Source organism: Coloeus monedula (assembly GCF_965178545.1).
Source record: "Coloeus monedula genome assembly, chromosome: 6".
Classification (NCBI taxonomy): domain Eukaryota; kingdom Metazoa; phylum Chordata; class Aves; order Passeriformes; family Corvidae; genus Coloeus; species Coloeus monedula.
The window spans coordinates 4192397-4213003 of NC_138786.1; the positions used below are offsets into that span (position 1 = coordinate 4192397).

Here is a 20607-nt window from a genome sequence, read left to right on the forward strand (position 1 = left end):
TTAATGTTTTTTGATATCATGTGAGGGCCAGCTTTCAGACGGGATATTCTGCTCGTCTTGCTTCGTGCCATCCTAATCGCTTCGAAATGTAGTCATTAAAAAAAAGAGTAAACATTATTGCTGGTGTTACTGCTAATGGCAAGAAACGCAGAAAAGGGGGGACACATGTGGCAATTCTATTTAAATAAAAGCTTACTTTCAGAAACAAAGGCTTATGGAGAAAAAGGGAGCTCTTAGTACCCCAATCACGTTTCCTGTTACGGATGAACCCACAGCAATGGATGCTATCAAAGTTGTCATATTTTATTCATGAGTTGTGGTATGCTTGGGTGAAATAAGAAAAGCAATGCTCCAAATCATAATTATGGTGTAAAAAGATAAAACAGTTATTATTGTGACTTTTTAAAAGAAATTATTAAATCTCTCAAATAAATCATATAAAACTCATGGAGAATGACTAAGTATGTTAGCTATTTATGGTTCTTTTTTGTGGGTGTTGTGAAACACTTCACCAATAGCGTTTATACTTATTCTGGGAGAAAAATATAAATGTGTGCTTATGTATGTTCCAAGAAACAAAGACATCTAGAATATTGAGTATAAACATAAAGAGGCTGACAGCAGAAATTATACTTCAGTAGAGAAGGACTCTGACAAATGTATTATGCCTCATGCTATTATCATGCAGTTAATAAATAAAACAGACACCCAGGATTTAATTTGCTTTAGCAATAACATGAAGGGATTTTTTCCTCAGGGAAAGAAAACAAAAGGGAGAATTGGTTTGTGAAACACGTGTTGTTTAATGCTTGTATAAATCATATATAGAGTATAAAAAAACCCCAAACCATAACATTTTAGCAATACATGACCTGTGCTCTAAAAGTAATTAAAAAACTATTTAGACTGTCAAGTCTTTGGGAGTTTTTGAACCAAGAGAGCACTTCAGCGTATGCTTGCTCAAACTCCAGGATAATTTCATTGTCTTTAGTTGATTATTCATGTGATAAAATGACTGGAAATGAAAACCTGTGTGTAGGTGTACCCAGGTCTGTTAGCTGCATTAGGCATAGTAACCTCTCTCCACAGTGAAGAAACCAAGTCAGATTTCTGCTTAGCTGAAATGTCCCTTTTAATGAACTATTTCAAGTAGTATTTTGGTTTACACATTTAAGAATGCAGGTTTTCACCAGGGAGGCAAATTGTAATTTCTGTGTGGCCTCACTGAAGCTAGACTTGGATTTTCAGCGAAGTCAGAGTAATTTAGGCATTCAGCTTCTCTCCTGCTCCAGTGGAATCTGGTACTTAAAATTTTTTTGAAATGTGTTACTTGTTGGCTGTATCTCTTATATTAGTGGTAAACTTAGGAATCATAAAGCACTTCAGAAGTACTTGTGATTATTTTTTTAAAACATTGTTGCCATGAATTATGAGCAGTATTTATTATTACTTGGAAGAAAGAAGAGTGCTAAATGAGAAATCAGAATGATTACATTTGCTTACAAATATAAATGGATTAATCTCTGTGTGTTCTATTAAGCTTATATTTTATTTCTGGATTGCCAACACACTTGGAGTTATAGTGGAAGGAAGTAAGACCAAACCTACAGTTAGTACTTATTTGCAAAACTTGCCTTCTTTGTCTGATTTTTAGTTCTAGGGGTTCCTCACCTTGTGGTACCACCTTAAGTTTCCTTTAAACAAATGCAGAACGTGTTTTACAAGTTTTGGTATATATTATTATAATTTTTAAAAGCAACCTCTAATATTTTTGTGTGACTTCAAGCATACTTGAAAATGCTTTGTAGAAGGTGAAGAAAAAAGATGTTTAGCTTGCTTTTGCATGAAGCCATATTTTTGAGTGGCTCATTATTTGTGTGTGACATTAGTATTTAATATACTCTTGAAAGAGATCCCTGAAGTGGCCAGTACTCCTCCTGCAAATTGGACAGCACACTGGGAATGATTCTTGGCAATTACTCCATTTTCCTGGTGTTGCCACTGGCTCTGTTCACAGTGTTGCTGGTATAAATCCATGTTCTTTCTGTTAAAATGTTTTCATTTTCCAAATTTTCAAAGAGCAATCTTTATAGGCACAGTAACGTGATACCTTATCTAATGGAAGTAGAGTGGAAAAGATGATACAGTCAGTGACTCCTGAACTAATTAACTAGCAACACATGTAATTTGATTAACTCACATGATTTAAAAGCAGATTATGTGCTTTTAGTGATAGTGAACTTCTGGAGCATTTCAACGAAGAATTTAATTTAAGGGATCAACCATTTGTAAACAGTCTTGATTTCAGCATGAATCCCTTGAGGAAACAACAGGGCCTACTTGAGAAGACGAGCTCAGCAGCCACTTAAAATGCTTGGAGTAAGTTCAAGGAGCTGCCTTGAGTAACAGGTGATGTGTAGCCTCAGCAAGGTGATGTCTGTTGTTGACAGCAGGAAACCTGCCCCAAAGCCCCTTAGCTGACCGCAGGTTTCTGATTTTGGTCCATAGCAGCCAGTTGGTTTGATGACAATGTCAGTCACTGGGCTTTGAGTGTAACCAGGCTGCTGCTTCTCCTCGTGCTGCTGGAGAGGTGATTCCAGTGCTTTCCTTGGTCATTCTGCCCATGTGGGTGGAAAAGACAAGGAAAAGCCCTGGGGGCAGGAAACCAATATGAATTTTCACAATACAGGATTTGCTATAGCTCTCTGGCGCTGTGGTTTCTCTGCCACTGAAGGCACCTTTGGCTGGCTGGGGCTGGAGAAGCAGAGGTGGCTGCCTTCACTGTTGGCATGTGTTCATTTCCAGGTCTTGTGCAGTATCTGCTGCTCTGTTTGTTCCAGAGTACTCAATTGCCAGGGTTCAGTTTGAAATGCTGATAAAGCAAACAGAGGACTTAAGACTCTCTGACAACTACTTAATTAGCATGAGTGTGGTCACTCTAGCTGGTGCTCAAGTCAAGGCAATTTTCAAGAAGTGAAGAGTCTGACACTAAGGCATTAAATCAGCTAAATTAGTGGATGAGGAGAAACTGTGATTTGATAAGTATTCTCTGATTTCTTCAGTGACTCAAAATGCTCCTGCCCCTGGCATGTGGAGTTCTAAGACTGGGTTTGCAATGGTTTCCTGAAAGGATTTTTATTTATATGTATATATAATTTTAAATGCTACTTGAATTTTGTTAGGAGAGACCTATTTGTAAACGAGTTTACAAACATGTATATCAAAATGACAGCAATATATGAGCATGTATAGCCAAGGGTAGTTTTGCATGATGCAAAAATAGAGTTTACATTGAATTACTATTTTTCCACCTAGCAGAACTGCTTTTGCTGTATAGTCATGGGAACTTACCTTTGTGACATTAGCTGTTCACCCTGGTAATTGCTCCATCCTCTAATTTAATGAAAACCCATTAAACCAAAACAATAATTAAAATGAGACATCATCTCTGTAGGAGTCTTGCATATTAAAATCACCAAACATTTCACTGCAGACGGATCTTATTCTTGAGAAACACTGTTTGAAGCAACATGTAAAAAGTGATTTACAATGAATAATCAGAATTTAGAAAGCTGTGCTGTTGAACATGATTTCCTACAGTTTATTACTGACTCTGAGTGGAGCTAGCAAGGCAAAAACATTTACAGTGTCTTCTCATGCTGGTGAGAATACACAGGAGCAGAGATGTGCTTATGAGACTACATCATGCCCTCTTTCGTCCTCCCTGGCAGCATAGTTTTTCAGAGGAGGGTAAGGTGTTTTGACCCCTCTCTTTGGGTTGCTGGCAAGTAGAACAGATGGTGCTGGTCCCCACTGTTCCAGGGGCCCCAGAGAGCAACAAAATGCTGGCTTAGCACCTTAACATAAATTTACATTTATTTTCCCTTGGCAGTACCCCCAGCTTACTGAACCCCATCATTTAGCTTGGGTGGAAGCAGTGCAGGCAAGTGGGTCTCTGCAGCACGGTGGGGGCTGTCTGCAGCCTTAGTGCTTATGGCTCAACTGAGCTCCCAAAGTGCTCGGAGGGATGTGCATGGCTCTGTGCCTTTTCCTGCAACAGAAGCATGTTGTGAAGTTTTCTATTTCCTTTGCAAATAAAGAGAAATTTATGTGAATTTATCCCCATAGCTCAAAATAAAAAATTGGTGGTATCTGCAAATATCTGCATTTTACTCTTGGTAAGTAGGGAGGGACAAGTACCTGAAGCATTTCTCTGCTTGGCAGTGAAATGATTAGTTTTGGAGAAGATCCCCAAAATTAGTGTTAGCAACCCTTCAGGAAATTTTTGTGACTTGTGTAGACTGAGGAATGCTTCTAGAAGGGTGGAAACAAGTGGGAATGGGCATTTATCCCTGGTGGTTTGCGTTGTTGGTTGGTGGGGTTTTTTTTGTTGTTTTTTTTGTGTGTGTTTTTTTGTTGTTGTTGTTGGGGTTTTTTTTTTTGTGGTGGTGTTTTGTTTTGTGTTGTTTTGTTTTTTTTAACCAGTTCTTCAAAAGACTTTTTTTGAGACCAGTGTGCGGGGGGGGGGGGGGGGGGGGGAGTAGGTGCACTGGATCCTACGTGACTCAGAGGCTTTGGTGAAGCAACTGCTTCAGTGAACAAGCATGGTTTTGTGATGCTGTTGTGTGTTTTCATCCTCAGCAACTGTTAGGAACTGCCTACACTGAGAGTTGCTAGTTTTGGATCATGCTTCTAATCTTGGTTTCATTTTTGTAAAGCTGGTGACTTAAAAAAGTGGGGCACTGGGTGATTTTTTGTTTTATTTTTTTAAATACAATTTTCCGTTTTATTGGATTTTCCCCATAGCAAGGTAAAAGCCAAAAAGCTGTAATATTCAATTCTTTAATTGCTATAGCTTAAATCCAGATTCTCTGTTGTTGCAGGATTAATTTCTACTTGCTTGTCCAGAGTGACTGTTCAGAGGTTCTTCTGAAAGCATGTTGAAGCAAATAGCTTTAAAATGATTGAAGTTACCAATAAAGCAATATGTTCTGCAGTATGTTCTCTGCCAAGGGAAGTAAAAGGTATTCAAGCAGGCTAGTGAATGATAAAATGTACCTATTGCTTTAGAAAATGAGTTGATTCAGAACTGAATTTTAGTATTTTTCCTCTAATGGAGGCATCTCGTCAAGAAAAATTATTCCCCAGATGGATTAGGATTCAGCATTTAACAACTGGTGAACATTTTTCATCACTTAACATTCCATCCCAAATGGTCATGTATTTCCCTTCGTACCGTGGATTGTTGTCACTGTCAAAGGAAGCTTGGCAAGACCTTTGCTTTCTTTCCTAGCATTATCCTTTTCCTTCTTTAACTCATTTTGTCTGCCTCTGTGTGGTGGTGATTTTCTTACACTGTTTCTAATGGAGCTGATGCCAGCTCCTCCATTTCTCTTATCTGGGACTTCTAATATGTTCAGGGTTATAAATGGCAAAAGCCTGAGGTTTTAATTTTTAGTTGCTACAGCTGGTGATGCATAGAGCATTGAATCCACACAGGAAGATGTGACTTGAGGGTCTAAATCAGGTTGGGTAAGGACTGATGGTGACCCTGAGTTATTGTACCAAATTCCGTTTGTCATTTAGGGCTAGTGTGCGCTGAAATACCTGCACAGTTCATAGATATGAGGTAAAGCCAGGCCTTACATCTTTGGCCCCAGAGCAGCATCACCATTCATTTGGTTTTAAGGTGAAGTGAAAACACCTATGTTAAAATAAAAGTTTGAGACTTACATGGAAGGTGCTGATAGTGAGTACTGTGAGTAGTTAAAGGCGTGGGTAAGATTTCTCAGTGTGGCTCAGGGTGTAAGAGCTTGCTGCAGCTGGGCAGGGTGCTGTGGTGTGCTCTGCAGCCAGAGCTGTGCTGTCAGTGTGGGCCTGGGTGCTGCTTCCTCTTGCAGCTCTTTTTGGCTTGGCAGGGCTGTGCTGGTCAGGGGCTGAATGGGCTCTCAGGGGACAAGGCATCCAGGAGAAGGCAAGGTGGCATCTCTGGGTGTGGGGGAGATTGGGCCAGGGAGGGGGGGATGGTAGCGACTAAATGGCTGTTGTTGTCTGTCCTGGCAAACTGGACCATTGGTTTGTGTTTGGCACTTCTTCCTTGGACCCACAGCTTAAAGAAAAAAGAATTAAAATCAAGCGACAGATATGCTCTCTCTGACATAGGTGTGTCTTGTGCTTTTGTTTTGCTGAAGGTAAAAAGTTACCTTTACTTGGTACTCTGAGATGATTTGTGTCTCTTGGACTTGCCTATAACTGAGTATGCTTTCTTTCTTTCCTTGTTTAATTTTAGAAACACTCTGGTATGTTTTAAAAAACCCTCCAGACAGTCACTATTTCAAATTAAGAAAATATAATCACATAGAAGGACATATGAAAGTCGTATCTGTGTTTGTTTATTTTGCTGAGATTGCATTATCATTCAAGCATGAAGCAATGTTTCAGTGAAGATTGCTGTATAAACCTATGTTGTTCTATATTATGTAGGAAATATGACATTTCATTACAAGCAGACAGTTATTTTTATAGAGAGCATAAAAAGTATTTTGCCTTTCAGGCACCTGTGGTGAGGGGGCGTATGTATTCTCAATTTTTCTTCTTTTTTTTTTTTTTTTTGTTGAAGTGTGAAAATCTACCTGGAAATAGAAGGCTCTTATTCTAAATGGATTCTACTCCCAGTTCATTTGTATGGTATTTTCTGCAGAAATCAAGCAAAACACAAACTCGACATTCCTGGGGATGGTGTTGTGTGAGGGCAGACACTGCCAGAGAGGTGTGGGGGGCTGTGCCATGCGGGCAGGAGCTGGGTGATGTAGTGTTGTCTGCAAAACCCCTCCTTCCCAGCATCTGGGTTCCAGGTTGCAAGCCCAGGTTGTGCTCAGCATAGGGACAGTCTCAGCTCCAAAATACCAGGCTGTGTGCCCTCTGCATCCCCACCAGCCTTGCTGGGCTTCTCAGCTTACCAGTCCAGTTGCATTTGCCATCTCACCGTGGAACTAATGGGAGAGTTCCCTTGTAGTTACTGAGATTGGGCTGTGAAAAGCAGCATTTCTGTAGACATTTTTGCATCTGCAAGTAAATTTTTCACCTGTGTAGTAGGGATGCCTCAAGGTGCTGGTAATGACTGGATTTGCTCCCCAAATACATAGCACTGTACTTAGAAGTGTGTTAGTTTCCAAAAGCCTGGTTATATAACTTTGTTTGTACCAATTACACTAGCACAGCGTTGCAAAGCAGTCTGTCAATACTATTTGTTACCCAGTAGTTTGGACCCAACACTCTGGAATTTCAGAACTTTGGATTTTCCCAGTTTTAATCAATAGTGAACAAATATCACTGTTTCATGTGGTTTTGGTATACTCATATCTAGGAAGAGGTGGTAGAGACTAGCAAAATATTTCAAAGTATGTTTCTAGCTGAAGTAATCAGTGCAATGATGAACCATAGATGATTCTGAGCAAGGAGCCTTACATTTTTGTATAAAATTTGATGGATAGGTGGTGGGATGTGGCCCTTCCTATAATGAGAAACTGTTGTACTTTGCAAGGCTTGACTGAAGTTTAAACATATATGTTCCACTGACAGCACTGCCTGTGCTTTCATGTTAAAGAATTTTTGAAAGCTTTGTTAAGGCATATTTTATTTCTGGTAATTGTGACACCTTTAAGAAAAAAAAAAAGTAAGATATGAAGGTTTTAACCTTCAAAAAGTGATAATTATCTTCATCTGTCACTTCTTGGACATTTTACCTCTGAGTCTTACTTGTGCCTTGGAACTTGCTACCAGTGGGTTGTCTGTTTCTGTAGATACCAAACTGGATATTGGCCAGTTTATGGGTCTGTGGGAGACATAGTTCTGTATCTCTTGCATCAGCTTTTTAAAAGAAAAATACATGATATTTATGACCAGTATTAACACCTGCTAGGTGAAGATAATTATACAGATAATGCAAGCTAATAGATAAAGACAAAATCTGGTCTTCTGTGCTGAATTTTTTATTCTTCTATTCCACTATATGATGGCAGTGGAGATGATTTCTGCTCTTAGAAGCTTTATCCTGTGCTATGATAAAAGTGGCACTGGACAGACAAATAGTTTATTGCTGTAAAGTGGGCACTGTATTTATTTATCAGGGGAACTCGAGCCCCTGGCAAAGATTTTTAAAAGATGACTAGTGTTTTGGATGTCTGATCTGTAGTACTTCTCAGGGGTGAGCCTTTCAGAGTGCAAGCATGTTACGAGTCTGGGTGTGTAAGCTTATTTGGAGGGCTTCAAGCGGCACAGGAAAGACTGAGACACCCAATTACCAAACATGCTTGAATACCTTTTCCTTGGAGTTTGGTTTCAGTCCATGGCATTCCCTCAGTAGTTGTGTGTTTGAGGTTTTAGGTTGTTTTCCAAGCCAGTCTGTCTCCTCTGTCAGCAAAGCCTCATTTAATGACACAATGGGGCCTTTTTGTAGAGTTGTTTTGGTTTTTTTTTTCCCTGCAGTGAAATTCTGAATTGTAATTTTCATCACTCTTTTGTGTGTTACATCACGCATGCTGGGCTGGATTCTCAGCATTCAGTGGAGTTATCTGGTTTTTCACCAGCTAAGAATTTGTGCCAGCATTTTTGGCTTCAAAGTAAAACCTTTGGAAAGGAAGCACACTGGGTTTCTAATTGGTTGTGACATCCAGGAACTGCAAGTGTGTGACAAAGGCCCAGCATGAGAGACATGGAAATGGGCGGGAAGGTGAAATGCCATGATTTCTCTGTTTCGTTGTTAATTGTCTTTCATAATGATGATGTATAGTGAATAAAAGGATGAGTTAAAAAGGAATACTGATGCATTTGATTCTTAGAAGATCAACTATGAGAACGTATGCTGCTTGGACATCATCAGGATTAGTGAGGCTGGAATGCTTCTGCATATGTCTGGTCAGGCTGTAGTTTAATAAATATTGTATGAGCTGTCATACTTTGCTTGTTTAAAGTGAGAAATCCCTGAAACGGCCGTGGATTGCAAGCGTGTCTTGTATTTATTTCTCGGGCAGGAGCGCAGCCATATAGCATTATTAGCAATAATACATCTCTGCCTTACACTGTGCAAGGACGGGTTTCCTGTGATGTACGAGGGAGAGGTGGTAACAGAGTCAGTGGTAAAAGCTGAAATTGGAGCTTGGTGAATTGTGTTGGGAGAGGCAGTGCCTGAGATTTCTCAGAATTTAGGAGCCTATTTATCTGACTGCAGCAAACCTTATTTACAGCAACTTAATCTGCTCGCAGCAGACACAAATGGCTCAGCATCCTGTCAAAAAATCCATCAGAAAATCAGTAGCTGACCAGTTGTGAACTTGTCAAAGTGACAAGTGGGCATGCTGACAGAGATGGCATTTAGGTTTTTCATTGAAAAAATGCAGTGGTGGACCTTGGTAGATGACTCTCAAAAATGAAAAATATTGATGTGAAAATGAAAAATGTGATCTGAATCTTTCTGACTTAGCATTTTTACTAGACTGTTATTTCCCTTTTTTTTTTTTTTTTTCTTTTAAAAATAAAATTCTTAGATACAGAAAGAGAAATCCATGCAGCACCCCATGTGAGTGAGAAGTTAATTCAGCTCTTCCGGAATAAAAGTGAGTTCACGTTTCTGGCCACTCTGCAACAAAAGGCATCGACTTCTGGAGTTATATTGTCCATCCGAGAGTTAGAGCACAGGTAAGAGGAATTTGTTTCTCTCTTGCAGCAGCAGCAACATAAAAGATACTGAGTGCTCAGTGGTCTGTTTGGACAATGTGTTGAAATGGTAGATGGAAAATCTAACATACAAGTTAGAACCTTTCTTCATAGTTTGCAATTTGCTACTTTTTTATAGTTCTTTTTTGTTAGAGGAGGAATTCATTATTTATGTGTCCTGGTCTGTAAAATAACTTAAACAGAAAGATCAAAGCCAATGTAGTATAGATGCAATGCACTTTGGAAGTTACAAACCTTGTAATGCAGTTTTCCTGACTAGTTTATTAAATGTGCTTTGGAGTTTGCTTTTTCATAAAAGTTAAACTTGCACGTTTCTTGCTTCACTATGTTTTATAACATTGTAAAAGAATATGTTTTCTTTGAGATTCAGCAACTAAGCTATTAAACAATTAAGCTACTTGTGCTTCCATATAATACTGTGTATGTTTTCTTCCCAACATAAATACATTATATTCCTATTTCATGTATGTCTCTTCCCTCCCTTTTTTTTTCTGCTTGTCAGTGTAGGAAGAAAAAGAGGTCTCTTTGATTATCTGTGTCAGTGGCAGACATCGATTTACAAAAAAAGATGTACTTTGTATTATGGTCCATAATACAATTCCAATGACGTTTTGATGTTTCAAAGTCTGTGTTGCATCAGTCTCCTATTTGTAACTCTGTGAATGCTTTTTTAATAATTTCTTCGGTCTTGAAGGACCTTTGTGTCTAGTCTGACACAAAATACTCGTGCTGGTCTTTCCTGTTGTAATACAAGTAATGAGACATTCTTTGGTTGCTCCCATTTCAAATCTAATACCAGTTATTCTGCAGCGCTTCTATTAAAAAAATCCTGTTGGTATTTGTCTTAATCATGTATGTCGCAGTGACTGCTCTCTTCAGCCCAGCCAGCACCTGCGGTGTGCGGCAGGAGTTGGAAGCAGCCGAAGGCTCGAGGCTTTAAAGCTGCTCCTCTGGAGTTCAGCTCTGCCCAGGGGAGCTGAAGCCCCAGGTGCTGTGGCTGTCAGCAGCCCCTATGAGGGAGAAAATAAGAAGTTGCAAGGAGGCTTGTCTGTGGATACAGTTTCAGGTTTATTGCCAGAAGGGAGTCCAGGGAGAACAAGCACAGAGTAACGGTGTGTAACAACTTATAAGGGAGAGTGTTACAAGGGGGAACGGCCTGGCCATGGGCCAATAGGGATTTCTGGGGGAGGGGATATGGATCGGGATGGACATTCACACAGATCAATGGTCTTAAGGGGAGGGAAAGGGATCACATGCCCCAATGGGACCTCGAGGTTTAGGGGATTTCCAGAGGGGAGGTATCAGAAAGGGGCAGAATCTCAGGGGATTGACAAAGGCCATACAAGGATAAACAGGGAGGGTTGAGGTGATGGACACCGAACTTTCCGGAATAACGGGAGGAGTTTGGGTGATTGATGGAGCACTGACTAGAACAAGGAGAGGAGAACAACCATGTAGGGAGCATTGGGGGAGTGGCTAGAGTTTGGGGTGTACCAACTGGGAGGGGGGCAAAGGAGTAACCAGGTTAAATCATTAAAACATATGAAACATATAAGCATATCATAAAACACCACATCACCACATCTCCCCCTTTTTTGTTTTTTCAAAAAAAAATTTTTAAAACTGTCTCTCAGTCTCACACGTCCACTCCGGCAGAGATACTTCCATATCTTCTCTGCTGTCTTCTTTGATTTGGATGTGGTTCATTTGAGGGGATGCGGTGGTGATAACCAAGAAGCAAAGTCTTTTTAATAAACTGAACATAAATAAAACTAACAGAATGATGAAAACAACCCAAAGGAGGTCTTTGACAATTGAAGAAGTCCACCCGGAGAGTCCCCACTGGTCCAGCAGATTCTCTAGCCAGCCCTTGGATTCGATCTTGATTTGCTGGACTAGATTCTGCATCTTTTTCAGCGTCACTCTCACATCTGGGACTCGGGATGACAGGTTCATGCAGCAAAGACCCTCAAATTTGGTGCACTTGTGGTGGATGAGGAGCAGGTAGTCAATGGCAGCCCGGTTCTGCAATGTCACCTTTTTGGTGATTTCCTCGTCTTTGAAGAGGTCACTGATGGCGGTTGAGGTCAAGTTGGCTTGCTTAGCCACCCAACACTCTAGGGTGCCCAATTCCCCTAGAGCCTTTGCCACAGCTATCCAGGGTAAGAAAAGGGAGGTGGCGGAGTGTTTTAGATGGGACCAATGAAAAATTTCAGAGTTGCAATTTTCATCCAATTCCTCCATGCTTCTCTTTTTGCGAGCCAATCCAGTTTTATTCTGCCAATTCTCAATTTGAAGCAGGTTGGGGGTAAACAGGGACAACCGCCCAAGTGTACACAGCCCTCCGAGAAGGCGAGAGAGGATGCCAGCCCAAATGCAATCGCCGCAGTTTAGGAACACCCCCTTTGGTAGCTGCCAGGGTGATCCATCCAGGGTGGATGCCATTTTTACATGACCTATCTTTTTGCACCACTGGGCAGCCTGGTATTTTGGATCGTGCTGGGCAACAGAAATATTGTTTATGGGTTGGAGGGTTAAACATAAATTGAACACAATAAGGGGCGGATGAGGTACTTATAATATTGAACTCAGCAGGCTCACCGGATAGCTTTGGGAGGTCTCCCACCCAGTCCCGCCAAAGGACTAGGGGGTTTCTCACTGGGACTTTCACAGTCCAAATAGCAAAAGACTGGGCTACCCGATGAGTCTGCTGGTTCCAGTTGTTTTGGATGGAAACTAAAAGGGGAGGGTATTCTGAAACATTTAGAGGAATCCCCACCAGGCAGGTCGCCATGGGGACCATCTGTGGCTGTCTTGCTTAGGCAAATGTGGTCCTGCTGGAGGGTCTTTGCTAGGAGTACCCAGATGTTGGTCTTCGGCTGTGGAATTATCCACGGCGATGCTGAAAGGACCAGGGTGAGCAAGAGGACCAGTTGGCTCATGTCTGACATTCTTCGGGTGGTGACCTCTTAACTGAGGATTAAAATTAGAAATCATTACCAAAGAAATCAAAACATAAGCAAGAAAGCTCAGGGAGAAAAGGTGATTTGGGGAAGTCTTGGGGATGGTGGTGCTGCTTCTTCCTCCTGGTGCAGATGTCCACCTGGGGGTCTGGGGGTCTCACTGGATGTTTTGGAATATAAGGCTTCACCCACTTTTGTGGGATCTACCTCACACCCAGGGGTGTGGACATGCATGCACATCCACAGCCCCACATGACTAGCTTGTATGGCCCCTCACCTTACCACGCTCCAGGTCTTTGATCAGAACTGGTGGATGTTCTCATAGATGGTGGTTGCTGTGTGGTCCAAAATGCCATATCACTGGTGGGTTCAAGTTGTCAAAGGAGCAGTTCAAAAAACTGATGGTAAAGAGAGCCTTGCACAAACGGTCTTGTGGGGATGACTGTCTACTATCTGCCCATTGATGTCTCTGAATGGATTTGAGCATCTGATGGGCACGCTCAATCACAGCTTGACCAGTGGGGGAATAAGGGATGCCTTTCTTGTGTCTTATTCCCCATTCATCCATAAAACTTTCAAACTCCCTCGCACGATATGCGGGGCCATTATCTGTTTTGATTTCTTTGGGGACCCCCAAGACAGCAAATGCCTGCAGTTGGTGTTTTTTAGTGTGTATTGCTCTCTCCCCTGCATATGTGGAAGCATAGACTGCTCAATACTGACGTGTATGTATTTTAGACGGCTGAATTCAGGAATATGGGTGACATCTGTCTGCCACACCTCACAGCTAGCCAGCCCTCTGGGGTTTACCCCAGTGCCTAATGAGGGGAGGGCTGACTGCTGACAATTCGGACACATGTTCACAATAGCCTTGGCCTGACTATGCGTCAGGTGGAACTGACGGACCAGTCTGGGCACATTTTGATGAAACATCTGATGGCTCAGTTTTGCCTGTTGGAATACCTTGGGCATCCTGGCCATCTCTGCGGGGGCGGTGAGGGCATCTGCTCTTTGATTGTGCTCAGCTATTGGGCCTGGTAGGTCTGTGTGTGACCTCATGTGCATTACAAAGAACGGGTGCTTTCGGTGGGAGACAAGATACACTAATCTCGAGAGCAGCCAGAAGAGAGGGTTGTTGGAAGCCTCCTTCAAGATAGCATTTTCCACTCTTGCTACCACTCCTGCTACATAAGCTGAATCAGTAATCAAATCAAATGGTTCAGGAAACCTTTCGAAAGCCCTGACGACAGCGGCCAACTCAGCAACTTGAGGGGAGCCCTCAACATACTCAATATCTGTCTCCCACTCCTGAGTTTGAGGATCCTTCCAGGTCATCACAGATCTGTAGGATGCTCTGGATGTGTCTGTAAAAACTGTTAGGACTTCTAGAGGTCTTCTGCTCCTTATGTCTTTTGGTACCAGGACAAACTGTTCCTGGAACAATTTATGGGCAGGAGCATGGACTGAAATTTCTCTGGTGTCACTATCCAAGGCTACCTGAAGGGTGTCATTTTCAGCCATAAGCTGTTCGAATATCTCTTTGGTCAGCTTGGCAGAGGACAATTTGTCCTGCTCCAAGCGGACCGCCAAGTGAATACATGCAAAGTCACACCCAGCCAATTCCTGAAGCCTCGCCTGCGCCTTCTGGATCAACTGGGCCATCAGTTCCTGGGGCTTGGTGACAGTTTTGGACCTGGTGTTGCTCAGGAAGACCCACTCTATAATCACGAGGTGGTCTTTCTGGCCTTGGTCCCATTGGAAAACGAGTCTGTTGAGGTGTTGCAATTTTCCCATAACAATGAATTTAAAAGCCAGACCTAATTTGCATTGATGCGCCTGCCTCTCGCACATCTTCACCTCCACCTTTTCCAGGGAGGCCCTTGTCTCTGGGGTAAGAGTCCTAGGAAAACTCAGCTCCTTTCTCCCCTTCAATAAATTGAAGAGGGGGGCTAGGTCTTCTGTTGTAATCTCTAGCCAGGCTCTTACCCAACCTAAAGCACCACACAAGGAATGGAGGTCCGCTAACGTCTGTGGATTATTATTAATTGCCAATTTTTGAGGAACAATGGTCCTCTTCGTGATCTCCAGCCCCAGATATCGCCAAGGGGGCCTCCTCTGGACTTTATCTTCTTGCAGGGTAAACCCTGCTTTGGTTAAAACGCTGACAACCTGGTCAAGTGTGTCTCTAAGTAAATGGTCATTGGGCATGCACACTAGCACATCATCCATATAGTACAGGTTGATGGCTTTCCCCATGGTGGCACAGATCGGGGACAGCAATGAAGCGATATACTACTGGCAGATTGTTGGGGAGTTCTTCATCCCCTGCAGTAGAACATGCCAGTGGTAACGCTTCATTGGGGCTTCTCGGTTATTGGTGGGAACCAAGAAGGCAAACCATGGAGCGTTGGCAGGATCGAGGGGAATTTTGAAAAAGCAAGCTTTTATACCAATTACGGCCAGATTCCAATTTTGGGGGAGCATTGCTGGGGAAGGCATCCCTGGTTGAAGGGGCCCCATGTCCACAATGATTTTATTAATCTCATGAAGGTTGTGGAGGAGCCGCCACTTGTCTCTACCCGGCTTCTTGATAACAAAGACCGGCTGAAAATTGGCTCGATGTTTCCTTGAGCCAACTGCTCCTCAACGAGTTTGTTGAGCGCCTTTAATTTGTCTCCACTTAGCGGCCACTGATCCACCCAAACAGGCGGATCAGTTGTCCAATCAAGCTTTTGAGTGGGGCGCTCCACAGTGGCCGTAATTAAAAATCCCGAGGGGTTTTTGGGATCTCAAATCTCATCCCCCATTGTGACATGGCATCCCGTCCCCACAGGGGTGCTTGATAGTCTGTTACAAATGGGCATAAGTTGGCCAAGTTTCCGCCTGGTCCCTCAATTTGCACAATGCTCTCTGAGATCTGTGCCAGTTTTGTCCCTCCAATTCCCTGGATATGTCCAGCCACGGGTTGCAACTCCCAGTGTGATGGCCGTTCCCTGTGGAGAATGATCGTGTAATCTGCGCCTGTGTCCAACAGGCCTTCGAGACAAATAGCTTCATTGCTTCGCTGGACATTGCAATAAATAATTCGTTTGTTTTCACCCACCACTTCTGCCCAGTAGACACCTGGTGCCTTATGACCTACTGGGATTCCTGATGGTATGGAGATGGCTTGGGCAATGATCTGCCCTTTGGCCAAATAGAAGGGTGGGTTCATGCACCGTGCCACAATTAGAAGTTCTGCTGGGTCATTTGTGAGAATGGCCGGGCATACCTCCAATTCTTGGGGTGTGTGTTTGGTATCTCTGTGGCCCTGTACTTACAGGTGATCTCTGGAGGCATCAATCTTCCTCCCAGTGGGTCCACTGCAACCACCATCCATTGATCCGTTTAAAACCACTGGTCTCTGTTAGTTGTCAATGCCAGTGGTGGCTGAGGGTGCCATATGTCTTTGGGGTCCCTAGAAATAGAAAGAGACCCTCCGTCTGAGTCATGGTTTGGTGTCCTGTCACGTCTGGTAGTGTATGTCCTCCTTCTACTTCCCCCTTTCCCCGCAGGTCCTGCCTCATTTTTGTCCTCATGCGAGGCTGGACTGTGCTGCGCTCCTAGTTTTTTTTTGGAGTGGTTTCAGGTGCTGGTGGTGGTGGCGCTCTCCCCCCCTTTCCCGTACCGCATCCATCGGTGCACTTGTGCAAAACCGAGCAATGTGCCCCACCCCCTGACATTTAAAACATGTGATTCCTGGAGTTCCCCCCCTTTGCTGCTGTCTCGGTTGCGTCGGTCTCAGGGACGTCTGTGGGGGGGGCTGGCTGATGGGCGGCCAAAGCTGCAGGTGGAGCCGGTCTTCTCGATGGAGGCCTGGCATCTATTGTGGTGGCCTTTTCATGCAGGCCTCCACCAACGCAGGGAGTGATGGTTCTGGGTAGACTGGCATCCTGGTGATCACCCTCTTACACGCTTCGTTGGCGCTCTCCTTGGCTACTTTGAGGATGATCATCGGGTGCGTTGTCTGATCCGCAACCTCCCTCTCCACCTGTGCTCTAATTTTGTCAACAAACTCAGTGAAAGATTCACTGGGGGCTTGTCTTATGTTAATAAAGCTTTTAGGGGCCTCTGCGTCGGGTGCGGGAAGGGAAAGGAAGGCCTTCTCTGCTGCCCCCATGACCCTCGAAAGAACAGCCTTGGGTATTACTCGGGCCTGTTCTCTGGGTTCTCTCCAGTCCCCCTCGCTGCACAGGTGGTCAAGTGTTATCGCTGATTGGTCGGCATCAACAGCCGTGTCTCGGTTTCTGCAGAGCTCAATAAGGAGTGGCTGCAAGGACCATTTCCACGTCTGCTCCCACAACAGATACTCGGTTGGGGTGAGCAGGCATGCAGACAGGTCCTTTATGTCCCAAGGGACAAGCTCGTTAGAGGAAAAGGTGGCCTTGAGAAGACCCTTGAAATACTCGCTTTTCCTGCCAAACTCCCTTTGAGCCTTGCAGAGCTCCTTTTTGTTTTGGTAGGAGAAAGGCTTCCATCCTCGAAGGCCTCCTCCTACCCCACCATAAGTAACTGGTGGGGCATGGTAGACTGGCTCCGGTTCCAGGTTCCGGGCCCCTGGCCCATCACATCCGGCTCCGATGTTGTGGGAACCGGATGCTGGAGCGTGGGAACTGGAAGTTGGGAGTGGGTAGGCAGGGTCAACAGAGAAGTGGGAGGGGTCAGGGGCAGGATTGGTATCCACCCCGGAAAAGGCGGACCGGTTGTGGAGGACATCCCACGAGGGAGGAGGAAGGGGCTCAGGATCCTGGGAAAAGGGGTGTGGCTTCATTATGACCAAATTGTCAGTGATGCCAGTGCCACAGCAGAGATGTCCAGACAAGGCTCCCCAGTTAAGGGGGGGGAGGACTTTGCTATTTCCCTATTCTTTACTCTTCTGTCACCTCTACTTTCTTACTGGTCTTTCTTTTACTTTATTCCTTTTTGCATTTTTCGGGCCATTGTCTCAGACTAGAAGAATATTGTTTTGCATTACAGAAGGATCCCTCCCTCCATCTCTTCCCGTTTTCCTTCTCTTACTCTATCATTCCTTCTGCATTACTTTTCAATTTCTCCAAGCTTTTCCAGGCTGTTGTAGCTCTTTGAAGTCATGGTTAACAGGATCAGTTTGCCATGTTAAGAGTTTGTTTATTATTTATTTGAGAAAGAGGACATTGAGGACAGCCATTGAACAGAAAAATGCTGTCACATGCTTGCACTTAGCAAAATCCAAGGTCAAACTAGGCAGGCAGTGATGATTATACAATGCAAGGCACACGGATTTTTAGATATGGCATCTACTGAATGCAGCTCCTCGAGTCCTCTATCTTGGCAGGCAGAGGCCTGTAGTGAGATGTGCTGTGCAGGAGTAATCTTGGTTGAACAAAATACACTGAGGTTATCTATAATATTTAAAATGATGACATCTGCTTAAAAATATAAGAGTTGAAGGATTGCCTGCTAGTCTTGGTTAAACCTTTGTAGCTCTGTGTAGTAACTGAGGAAGTTTCAGTCTCTGTAATTCCATGCAGGAATCAGAACAGGCATGTCTGGTGTTGCTCCTGCTGTTACTTCAGATGGATTACTTGTGGGTATTCTTCTTTTTTGGACTCTCTGTGTATCCCTTAAAGCCATTGCTTGTTTCTCAAGTTGCTGCTCAGACCATGGTAAGGATCCTGCTTTCAGTCCCCCAGGTCTGTGATGACAGAAATTAATAAAGTGGATGACAGTGGAGAAGGAACTTTTTCACACTGATGAGAAGCAGAGAACAAATATTTGGGCCACTACTGAAGAGGACCCTGCTTACATTAGATCAATGTAATAGCAGAACTTTCAGGTTGATAATTTTTGATGTTTTCTCTAACAGCTCTACTCACTCTATAGCTTTGCATGGGAACTGAAATGGGTGCAGACCCATGTCACAGGGGAAGCCTTTTATTAATTGTTGCTCCTACTAAGCTTTTGATCATTATCATAGTTCGGTTTGTGATGACATCCACTTTTTTGGTCAAGCTTTTGCAATTTCCCCTGTGTCTATGAAAACAGACACTGCAAAGAGAATAATAAAGAGCATCTTTTTCATCATGAGTAAGATGTGTGGGAACAAGTATAAGGGTACAATTGTTACTTAACCAATATAGTTTTTGACTATGGAAAAACCAAGAACTCTCCTCAGTTTCTTCTGTTTGCACAAAACAGGAGATGTTCTAGTTAAAGGCTTGCTTTTTTTAACTTACCAGCATACCAGAAGAGGCCAAGTTAAAAGTTCAAGCCTTCATCCTTGACCTCATACAGGAGGTCAACAACAACTGGAAAAAAAGAAGCTGTGTTGGTACCAGAGTTCATATTTCTATGGCAAATGTCTTTTTTTTGTTGTGCACAGATTTAATAGATGAGAAATAGATGTTATTCCAAGCAATGAAAAGGTGTGTGTATATATTCTGCCTTTTGATGTAGTGGAGATGATTGTCCTAAGGTAGTAATGCATAGAATGCCCGGCTTAAATTTCTTTTCTTCAGTAAGTTTTAGCAGGTTTCTGTTTTTCAATAGAATGGAGCTCTTAAGCTGAAGATAATAAAATAAGGTTAATACCATTTTTCTCGGAGTCAGTAATTTAGATATACTATTCTGTTATTCTAAATGGATATTTCCTAGCAATTAGAGATTTGCTGTTAATTTATATCATCATTTGGTGGACAGGATTTATACTACAATGATGAGAATGCATCTTTGTTAACATTTTGTTGAATCAGTTTAATGATAATAAAGACTTTGTTTTCATGCTTTGAATGTATTAAAGTAAATCTTGGAAAATGGAAATCTTCATTAACACAGGTAAGTTCTAATTGGACAGTCTGATAGTTTATGCAGTCTGTGTATATAGTTATCTGGACTATAGTGGTAAATCTGAAGATTATATTTTCTTTCCTAAATTAGAGATGATAAAAAATAGTGTAGGATAGACAGACATGTGACTTGGGGATGCAGAAGGTAGAAACTATTTTCTTGATTGGAGAATTATGCTAGCCAATTCTTCCTAGATGAGCTTTGTGAGCTATTTTGCTCACAACCTTTGACTCTTTAGACCACCAAAACACTTAGAAAAGGCCATCAAGATATCTAAAATCCCGCCCCCAATGAATTCCTCGTTTCAACAGTGATTTAATACAGTTTCACCTGAAGCTCTCTGCCTGCTCCCTACCTGCTCTGGCCTTGCATGGTCCAGAGCCCAAGAACATAAATTAGATGGAATCAGCATTGCCTTTAAGCTGTTTATTCTCTGGGTTTGAGATAGGTTGGACAGGTTGATGGTTCTTCTCCACCACTGGTCAAGATCAGCATCTGGAGAAATATGTCAAGAATGTTCAGGTACCTATATGTCATTCTTTCTGAAGAGTGTTTCATAATGGAAGATCTCACCATTATAGAACAAAGGACTGAGTCATAAGATGATTGTTTCAAAGATTTTCTTACAGGAAGCATTAAAAACTTAAATTTTTTTTTCTGATTTTTTTTTTTTAAATATGCTTGTAACCTATGTCTAGGACCTGAACTTCCGAACTTTATGCCATGCCAAATATTTGGAAATCTGTAAGCTGATTGTACTGCTATAGTGAAACGGATTTACTGAGTTGAAAATCTGCCCCTTCACTATGTAGCAGCAAGCTGTGTTGATACAAATGTTCAGGGAGATTCTGATAAATGTGTCAGGCTCATAGCAAAAGGCTTTAATTCCTTGCAGGTCAGTTTTGGGTAGGGAGGTAAAACAGGCATGGAACTCCAGTCCATTGTTGGTACTTCCCCCCGGGTGACACCGTGAACGGCTCCTGAGGCTCTTGAGGAGCAGATAGAAAGCTGTATGTTCACAAATAACAGTTGGAAGGCTACCAGG

The 20607-nt window shown here is 42.8% G+C and overlaps 1 protein-coding gene across 1 annotated transcript in view; it reads left to right on the forward strand.

Annotated features, from left to right (window-relative positions):
• NELL1 (neural EGFL like 1) overlaps positions 1–20607 on the forward strand; it is a gene marked incomplete at both ends in the record, with an annotated part of 289446 nt that overhangs the window by 15246 nt on the left and 253593 nt on the right. Inside the window, one exon of the mRNA XM_082283926.1 lies at positions 9546–9696. Coding sequence (XP_082140052.1) covers positions 9546–9696 — 151 coding nt within the window. The remainder of the gene's footprint in view (positions 1–9545; positions 9697–20607) is intronic.